The 10,197-nt window shown below is 39.3% G+C and overlaps 1 protein-coding gene across 22 annotated transcripts in view; it reads right to left on the bottom strand.

Annotated features, from left to right (window-relative positions):
- The window catches only part of FNBP1 (formin binding protein 1), a 143,295-nt gene extending 135,658 nt beyond the window's left edge, over positions 1-7,637 (bottom strand). For 14 of the 22 annotated variants that reach the window (XM_075060719.1, XM_075060718.1, XM_075060712.1 and 11 more), the window contains exon 1: positions 7,276-7,619. In XM_075060719.1, the coding sequence (XP_074916820.1) occupies positions 7,276-7,299 (24 nt within the window). In that variant the 5' untranslated portion in view covers positions 7,300-7,619. Of the gene's footprint in view, positions 1-7,275 lie in introns of all 22 variants that reach the window. The other 8 variants (XM_032797773.2, XM_032797771.2, XM_075060710.1 and 5 more) reach the window with 6 other exon arrangements.
- Positions 7,638-10,197: the final 2,560 nt, after the last annotated feature.

The raw sequence follows: 10,197 nt of genomic DNA on the forward strand, positions 1-10,197 counted from the left end.
CAAGTAATTGATAATACAGTGTATGATCTAATACATAAACCATGAATTAGCTTTTGGAACCGTTTGATGGAGTAGTATTTTGAACAAGTGGAGAATGTTTTGCCAAAAGTTCATAAAGAGGATGGCCACTGACAATGAGAATGACAGAGGATGAGGTAAAGCAAATTGCAAAATGTACAGCTGCGCCTTCTCTTAGGGAAGTTATTCATGCAGAGCAGGAATTATGCAACAAAGCTTAAAAAGAAAGTTTCACAACATTAATATAAGATAAATGTGTTTTAAAAACTCCAAAAGATCATCATCTCATGTTTGATTGTACTCACTGCTTAGGAGGGTGCGGGGATTTTCAGCATCTAACTCAGCGGATGAAAGATTCTATGATTATGAAAAGGGAAAAATATATTGTGCTCTATTCCTGACTCATTCCAAAGAACTGTAAACTCTCTGTTCTTTAACAAAGAGGTAGAAAATATGAGGACAGGCCAATGAAAGTACCTCATCATTATATAAATCCTCTCTCCTTAAAGATAAAAAGCAGAACAGTAGATGAAATTGCTCAGATGTTTTTAAAACACAAAGAGCCCAACAATTCCTTTTACAGTCAGTACGGATGGAGTCTTTCCACCGATCAAGTTATAAAATAACCATGGGAGAGTCTACTGAGGACTAATACTCATAACATGGTTCTTTTATAGACATACAATTCCAGATGGCAGTGCAAGACTTTTCACAAAACTGATATATTTTTTTTAATTTTAAAAAGCAACTTATTTTAACATGGTCTAAAAGAAGATGACCATGGGAGCTCTGCTTTTAAAAAATATATTTAGTCATTTGCCTCTTTTGGCCTCTAACACCATTATAACTGGGCAAGTAGAAAGAGACATATACAATGCAATGAAGATATTGTAAAGTGATTCCTAATTTTTATAATCAACGTTTGACCCAGCATATAGACAAATACACACACTACATTAATAGAATGTGATCCAGTGAGAAAACAGTAAGACGTTAGGATCATGACATTACATACCCAAAACTGTCCACATGTGGTATTTTGCCACTGAATACAATATCGTTTAAAAAAATACACACAGGGAGAAAAGAAAAGTTGCTCATCTCCACCATCTGATACATCCATCTCACAAGGAAGTGGAGAGCAAACAAGCAGGGCACTGTTACTACGCATGATCAGTTTAATTATGGGCCCAATTCTTCTCCACACCCTTCCTTACTTGGTTTAAGTAGTGCCTTAGGCCTGGTCTACACTGGGTGGGGGGGAGGGGAAATCAACCTAAGAGACACATATCTTAGTTCAACTTACCTCACGTCCTCACGGAGCGGGATCGATTGCCACAGCTCCCCCGTCGACTTTGTTTCCGCCTCTCATTGAGCTGGAGTTCAGCAGTCGACGGGAGAGCAAAGGGGATCGATTTATCGCGTCTACATTACATGCAATAAATCGATCTGCGATAGATCGATTGCTACCCGCCGATCCAGCAGGTAGTGTAGACATATCCTTACTCTAAGAGCAGGCTTGCTGGATGAAATCTTGACTGCATTTAAGTCAATGGGAATTTTGCCATTGATTTCAGTGGAGCCAAGATTTAACCCACTTTCTTCAGGACTTTAATAAGACTACTCATGGAGGAAGGTATTACTCAATACAAATAAGGAGAAGGTAGTCAAGGGATCAAAACTGAGACCCATCTAAAAGTTAGAATAGCTTCAAATAAGGTGGCTCATAGCAATTTAGAGCTAGTTTGTGCTAATACTTACTACCTGGTATAGTGTTTACTACTATTTGGCGGGAAATTCTCATGGTAGTAAGCACTATGCTCAGTTGTAAGTGTTTGCAAGATCAGGCCCTTGTCACTGTATGTAAAGGGAGTTCTCTTACATTTGCTCATGACCAATAATATATCAACTCATAATTCAGTGCATATACTCTTCTAGTTCAGTATTCTTATGCCTCAAGAACTGTCTCCTTCTCTCTTAGTTCAAGGGGAGTAATGGATTAGTGTATCCAACTACAGGAGTGCACTACTTAACTATTCCAAGAATTAACCATTTACAATGGGGAAAACACAGGAACCAAGATTGTGCTTTATAATATCAATTTCAAATGCAGTGCATAGAATAAACTAGGTGTCGGGCTTGGAAGAGAATCTATACATCAACCTTAGATCCAACTTTGTAGATCCTCGTAGAGGAAGCAAGCTGACAAGAGCACAGCTTTCAGTTATCACCACATCTGATGGTAACATCAAGGTCAGAAACACATATGCACTTCATTTTAAGACAATTTCGGAGTGTAAGGTACCCCATTTGTAAAACCCATCAAAAATAACTCATGACAATATATTCAAGTAAATCTATACTGTTCAGGAGTTTTTAATACCTACCAATATTAGAGACTTTTATTTTAAAATGTGGGTGCTGCCAACGAAACAGGGCCATGAGTAATGAGAGAGGAAATGATACATTAGTTGCAGCTAGGAAGTAACATTCAAATCCTCAGTGTTTCATCAGTATTTCATTTGTCTATATTAACAGGGTGTGTATGTCCGATTATAACATGGTATATGGGAAACCACAGAATACTGTGAACTAAAAACCCATTATTCAATTATTAGTGTTAAAATAACTGCCCTCTGAACACTTTCCATAGTTTTGAAGCTATTTGTACTTTAAAGTCATGTTATACAGTTATAATAGAATGCTCTTACATTTATAGAACAACTTTCATAGAGAAGGGTCCCTAAGTGTTACAAATATTAGGTACAATGCTAGGCACAATCCTACAAACTTAACTCATGTGAATAGTCTCACTGCAGTAAATGGGACTATTTGCATGACTAAGTGTTGCAGGATCAAGCCCTTTGTACTGTAATTCAGCTATTGGGCAGCTGCTAAGAAACATCCAGTCCACTACAAAGAACCAAGGGGAAGGGAAAATTTGAAGTGAATAACTCTGAAAAACTTTGACCAACCGCTAACCTATTTTTCACATTCATATAAAGTTACCACAACATCCACAACTCTGCTACTCATCTGGTCAAGATTCATTACTATAATGAGATGAATCCTTCCACATGTAATCACTGCACATGTACCACGTGTGACAGTGCATAGCCAGCATGGGGTTCTCCCCAGCAATCATGACAGACCATTTCTTAACCACAATTTATATGTGGCTATCTCAAAACTACATATTCTACCAAACTTATCATTAAAAAACAGCTGTTCTTTTTCATTCCCTTCAGTATACTGCTTCTGTGGCCATTGCACCTTCCATTCAAGAGAGAATAGAGTACAGAGGTTAGTTTTAGTTTAATTTACTATGTAAATCTGACTGCTTTCTATATAAGGACCCAATCATGAATGTAAGAAAAAAATAGGGGGCTTACTAAAGTGTACTACTATTCCTCAATCTAAAATACCATTCAGAATACTTAAATGCAGGCACACAAATACAGATGTTTGTTCTCTTTATTCTGAAGAATGCAATATTGAAGGTGATTCCATGGGATTTACACATCCCCAGGAACATGCCAAAAGATGGTTAGCTACAGTTTTGTAAAACAGGACTGTACTGAAATACTTGTTTGCTGGTTATATTATCTTTCCCAAACCTAACATCAGCACTTAGTCAATGTTGTCAATTTCAAATAGGACATTGCTAACACATACTTATTAACATTAGGAATTATAAATATCACAGAAACCTGAATATTTAGAGAGATAACCCATCCTCAAACGCCTACAGCTCAGAAGTAAATACAATAACTCGGGCAGGGGGTGGACAGAACTGGGGGTGCATGGGAAGTAACTGTTAATCTCTAGGCCCCATAATGAGTTGTGGAGTATCTCAGCTTTGCCTTTGACCCACACCACTCCCTCTCTAGCTGTAAGATGCCTCATTTCAGTACTCCACAGACAATAGCAAGCAGAGGATGTTTAGGGGTTAGGCACCTCCTGCAAAGAACAGTGCAGAATGTGGAGTAGTCACTGCTATGCTGTGTAGCATACTTGCATACCGGAAATGCCGTGCAAGCAGGCTTGTACGGGAGATATTCTGGGTCTTCCTCTGTGTGTCCCTGGCTAGACTGGGGGTCTTAGACAGACAATCTCATTATCCTGACCATCCAACCTGATATTAAATATAATTGCCACATTAACAGTTGTAATGAGTTCTGCTAATTAAACATACATTTAAATTCAACAAGACCGTATCCTCAGGCAAAACTCACACTGAAGGCAATGGGAGTTTTGAATGAGTAAAATCTCAATAAGAATCTCAGAATTGCAAGAACTCTGTATAAAATGCACATGACTAAAAGTATCTTGGGAATATACTACTTCAAGTCACCAATGACATTTGAAAATTTCTTCTGAAGTATGGTACTTTACAATCAGCCTTCTCTGCAGGATCAAGCAGATACGGTACATAAGACATATAGGCTAATATTCTGTAGCAGCTGAAAGGCAAGCTATATTTCACCTTTGTTAACTTTGAGGAGTGAACATATGCCCACCCTGCTAGGTCAGTACACGTGATAGACTCAGATGTAAGTACAGCAATACTCATTTCTCAGTGGATTTCAAGTCTCTAAACTTCTGTAGGAAAACATTCACTCCCACCCCCACTTGTGATTCATCAATTCATGACACCAATACACACAGAATTCTATAGACACTTGTCATATTTACTATTTTTTGTAATTATTACCTGACTTCTTAAAATAGACACTGCAATTTAAAATCACAGAAATTTAATTTTTCAAAAATAATAGCACTGTCATCAACTGAAATCAGTGGCATGCACTAAATACAGATTTGAAACTGAGGAATTTTGGAAGCTGTTAAATAAATTTAAAATAAGCCAATTCTGATCAATTCCTGTTCTTCTGAATTACTATTGTCCATTACATTCTGAATTTAGCTCTGTGCAGTTTAGATAGTCAATCCTTTTGTCAGTAACCTGCCAAGATTCTCAAAGTATAGGTAAGATATTAAGGGTGAAATCTTAGCCCCACTGAAGTCAAATTATACCAAGATTTCACTCACAAGATTAATTTAAAAAATTACCAATAGTTATATAGAAAATACAACAAATTATTCATTCATATTTATCAGAACTCCTATCCAAAGCTTTTTCATTACAGCAGCCTAGAGTACGGATGATATATTATATGCACACCTGCAAAAGGTAACTTTTTTTTTTAATTAGAAAATACAGTAACACAAAAACTACTCAGATCACTTGTTCTTGTGAAAACATCTTGGTATACTATTCTTCACAGATTTTAGTTTTTCAAGAAGTAAAATAACATTATTTGATATATGACATTTCATTATTTTCTTATTTTTTTCATTTAAAAAGTGTTATACTGGGTCATTTAGCATATGTCCATTATTTTAGTCTTTTTCCTCCCCTTAAATTATCATCATCGTCATCATCAAAGACAAAAAAAATCAGACTTTTCCTGTATACATTCCCATGCCATAGGGCTGTTGAAATAATAATGAATCAACATAGCATCATCTGCAATTATTTTAATATTACGTACCACATTTACCTTGCTCACGTAAAATAACCTTTAAATAAGCATTTGCTTCATAATTTACTATCTAGACATAAACAGGTTTAACTAGAACATAAATATATCAGCAAGACTGGATGCTTAGGCAAGTGTATGCCATAGCACGCCAGTAATGTATCTGTGAAGGATAACAATTAGCACATCTAAAATATCTAATCTACTAAACTGTCTCTTTATTGAACTAGTTATGTTTACATCTTTACTTGCACTGATTAGCATCCTTAAATATTTGCGTGCTTGCCTGAAACCCTGCAGCGCCTTGCAACCCACACAATCCTCTGCCACTAATTTCTGACTTCCTCAACCAAATCTCAATTTCCTTTTTCCTTCTCACCCCAAAACACGGTTCTGCCCAAAGAGTTTTAATACCCTATCATTAACTCATTAGATGTGTGCACAATCCAAAACCCGCTATTACATATTGCTCCATGCTCCACCATCATGCTGCCAAACATGGCTGCATCATGTCCTTCTTGGGTTTAATGTGTATGTATTTTCTTTTTCACCTCTTAGGATTCCTTCCCTTGTCCTACATTTGCATGAGGGCAGCAATAAAAACACCAAACATATTATTAAAATCTATCTTTCACAGTGTTTAATAGTCCCACATTTTACCTTAATCTTTCAACATAAATCAAAATATGTTTCTCCCTCTCACTTTCCAGGATCACTTTAAAAACAATCAGGTAAACTATACAATCAAAATGCTGTTTTTATTTTTTTGAAATTTTTTAATATTTTCCCACACCAGAAACCTTTTATCAAAAATACTGTCCCTCCACCAAGTATTGAACAAAAACAATAACAGCAAAAAGAACATTTTATCTGTTTTTTTTTCCCCTGCAGCTCCCTCTCCTGAAATTGGACCCCTTGTATATAAATTCATTCTGAACCATTCCACCAAGCCCTTACAAAAGAAAAAAAAATCCCAGTCTTTGTTTTGAAAGTCAATTTCTCTCAGCTTTGGAATTCCGTTTCTTTTTTCTTTGTTTTTGTGTGACTGTTTTGTTTGTTTGTTTTTTTAACACTAATCACTTTCTTCAACAGGAAGAAAAATAAATTCTAGCAAATCTATTAGTTATTCCCTCGTACCTTTCTCACAATTTTTTTTAGAAACTGAAGACTTTTATAAAAATCTACCAGTTTTTATTTAAATTGTAATATGTGCGTTAAAATAACCATACAAATTATACCTATCGTTACACTACACTTGGGTTTCAGTGTTTCTGTCACTGTTATACTGATCCGAAGTTTGCAAATAGGAGGCAGACATTTACTAAGAAGCCACGGGCTGCTTCATAAAAGGTGCAAGTTTATCAAAATATTATTCAATCTTCTTTCACGGCGGCTGCACGGAGACTGCTCAAGCGGCTGCACGAGTCAGTGCAGAGCCACTGTGTATATCCTCGGCTCACAAACCGTTATGACCATAAATTACAACTGGGGGCTGGGCGGCGGCGCTGCATTTTGGATACTTTTCTTGCAATATGTTGGAACTTTGTAAACATTCCTTCTGCAGGGTTAGCCCCTGCAGAGGGGTCACACCCACCCTCCTCTATACGGAAAGCAATAATAACCCTCCCCCTGCCGCTCAGCCAGGCAGAAATCCCACCCCCGGCGCGCACACACACACACACTGCAACACAATGTCTCTGCACTTCACACTTACCCACAGCTCTGTCCCCCAGCTCATGGTTCCAGCAGCTCCGAAGAGGAAGGTGAGGGGAGGTTGCACTGGAGAGTGAGGGGATAATCAGCCAGTGGGGGTCTTGCCCCTTCTTTTTTCCCCCCTCCCTACAAAAAAAATCAACCACCCCTTCCCCCCCCCCAAAAAAAAAAATCAACCCCCCCTTCCCCCCCCCCACACACACACAAAAAATCCTTTGGCTGCACAAAATACCCCCCCAACCAACTCCTAGGTCTGGGTCTCTCTCGACCCCACCTCCTCTGTAGTAGTCACTGCAACTGCAGCTGCTGCAGCTGCTGCTGCTGCCTCATTTCTCCCTCCACAGCAAAATGGCCAGGGGAGCCAGCAACAGCAGCATCACACCACACGGGGAGGTGGGGGAGGAATTGACAGCTCCAAGGCACTGCGCATGCGCCCTGCTCCGAGGAGCAGCGTCAGGGAGATGGACGAAGCCGGGGAGCGAGCATGTGGGACGGCGCAAGCGCAGGCCAGCAGGCACGCGAGGCGGCTGTTGAGAGAGAAGGGCTCGCGCCACCGGCTGGAGCAGCCTCGCTTTGCACGTTCCTGCTGTCGCTGCCTCCTGGGAAGGTGGGCAAAGTGGCCACGGGCTGCACGGGTGCAGTCCCATTGATTTGGACCTAAGGGCAGGAATTATTGCGTCCCGTCCCCCCACAGATTTGTAGTGCTACAACTGAAAGCTTAGTTTGCATACTCCACTCCCTCTAAAAGCACGTCCACTTTGCACAGATTTTTGCACGGACCTCACTGAAGGCAGACTTTGAAACACATTCTCTGCCGCTCCCCAGCTGCACGGGCAAAACGCCACTAAATTGTAAGGCAAGGAGAGCAGGTTTTGAAGAGCTGTGTGCACCCCTCGATACTGTACCTTGGCAATCATCCTTGAGTTCGTGTGTAATTGAAGGCAGGATTTCTTCTCACTCACCCAAGTACAGCTTCAGGTGTGGATGTGAGTAGTTTAATCTACTTGCCTGGGACAATTTTCCAAACCAGTCACTATTCACTAAGATTGTGCATATATTATGGTAAACTTTAGGGTTCTCCTTCCTCTGAGCTCTAATCTCTAGCCTTACCCCTCTTCCTCCCAACTCTTTCTCACAATTAATTCTCCAGGTCTAGTCTGCCATTTCTACAGGTTTCTGTTCCCCTGGTCTCTTTCCCCATTTCTTACCACTCCAGGAGTACCATTTTTACAGTATTTTTTAAAAAGAAGGCTCCAAATTATTGTGATTGTGTTGCAGCTATGGGGGGCGAGGGTGGGAAAGATCAAATTGCTTCAAATACCATATTGTCCTGCAGCATGTCCATTTTGTGTTACCTAGTTAACTACCACAAGTTCAGCTAAAAATTAACCCAGTGATTTCTAACAAAATCAATTGTCAACCATTTATCTCTTCTAAACTCGACACATGAGCAGGTGAGCTTTAATCAAACTATCCCTCTTCAAGTGAAATATTGTCAAAATAATTGTCCAGGGCATTATATCAGCTCTGTGAACCTTGGAGAAAACCATGCCTATGCACTCAACCCCTAGAAACAAAAGATTTGTTTTGGAGTAATTTCACTTAGCAACAGTGCACATCTTAACCAGATGCAACTGTGCCACTTAATCTGATTTCACAATTCTGTTTTCTAACCACAGGAAACTTGCAAGAGTTTTAGATCACTATGTTTTTAAGTGTTATTGGGCCCATTCCAGAAAAGCTTACAAATACAAAGATCCAGGGAACTCACATGAATAACAGCTACTTGAATAAACAAGGGGTTGTAAAATTGGGATTACCATCATTACATACATTTAAGAAGGTATCTATCACTGTACAGATGGACAACTTTTAGCCAATTTATAGCAAGACAAGTCCCCCAAAATAAGAGGACATATACTCTGTGTCAAACTCAAATCACCAACCCCCACATTTGTGAAAGGACCAGAAGCAGAGAATTACTAACCTACACCAAAAATGTGCACAAAGTTTCAATTATTTCATTGCATGAATATTTATCCTATCTAGTTCAATAAATTTATTTAAACATAACAGGACTTGTAAGATACTACAGCAGTCACCATTATCTCTGAAAGGAAGGGGGTCTATGGTTTTGTTCATGCTATATTTTAGCAGTGAATTGTAACAAGTTAGATTCACCAGTCACCTGAACAGAGTTCATGTTCACACAGAGCTTTTCTGATATCAAAGCCACATTTGTGTGTGTTCACCTATCATGCACTGCTGCCTAACCACAGCCTCAATTTTGCAGTGAGTGCTGCTTGGACAGATCTTTGCACCTGGACAGGGCCCCATTGACATTAGGGATCTGGCCAGAGCTCACTGCAGGATCAGGGCCTATATTTGTATCAGTGCATTTTGGAAAGTAAGAGAAAGAGTGCATCTAGGACATGCACCCACAGGGCACTCTAGGATGTCCTGTCACACAAACAGCTGGAAGGGGGACAAGCCAAACCTGTTACACAGGCATGGTTAGGGAATTCTGTCCATATTTGTCCTTCTTGTGCATTTAGATTGTAAATTCTTCCAGCCAGGGATTGTCAATAGCTCTGTGTTTGTATATCACCCAACACAATAAGGCTCCCTTCTTGGTTGGTGTCTAGGCACCACCTTAATAAACATAATTAACAACAATAGCAGAAATTCTGGAAACATCTAAAACCAAAGTGTGAAAGCCTCAAGTGCTAACAAGTTGTTAAAACCTCAAAAGAGCGGTTTAACTGGTACTTAGAAAACACTTAAGTTGTTTTAACCACATTGGGTCAGACACAGCTCACATAGAAGTTAATGGGAGTTTTGCCTTTAACTTCAAATGAACCAGGCCTCCTGTGAATGTGGCCCAATAAGATATGGGCCTAGTCTTGTAAATTCTCCATGTTCA

Source organism: Chelonoidis abingdonii, chromosome 24, assembly GCF_003597395.2.
Source record: "Chelonoidis abingdonii isolate Lonesome George chromosome 24, CheloAbing_2.0, whole genome shotgun sequence".
In the NCBI taxonomy this organism is placed as follows: Eukaryota; Metazoa; Chordata; order Testudines; family Testudinidae; genus Chelonoidis; species Chelonoidis abingdonii.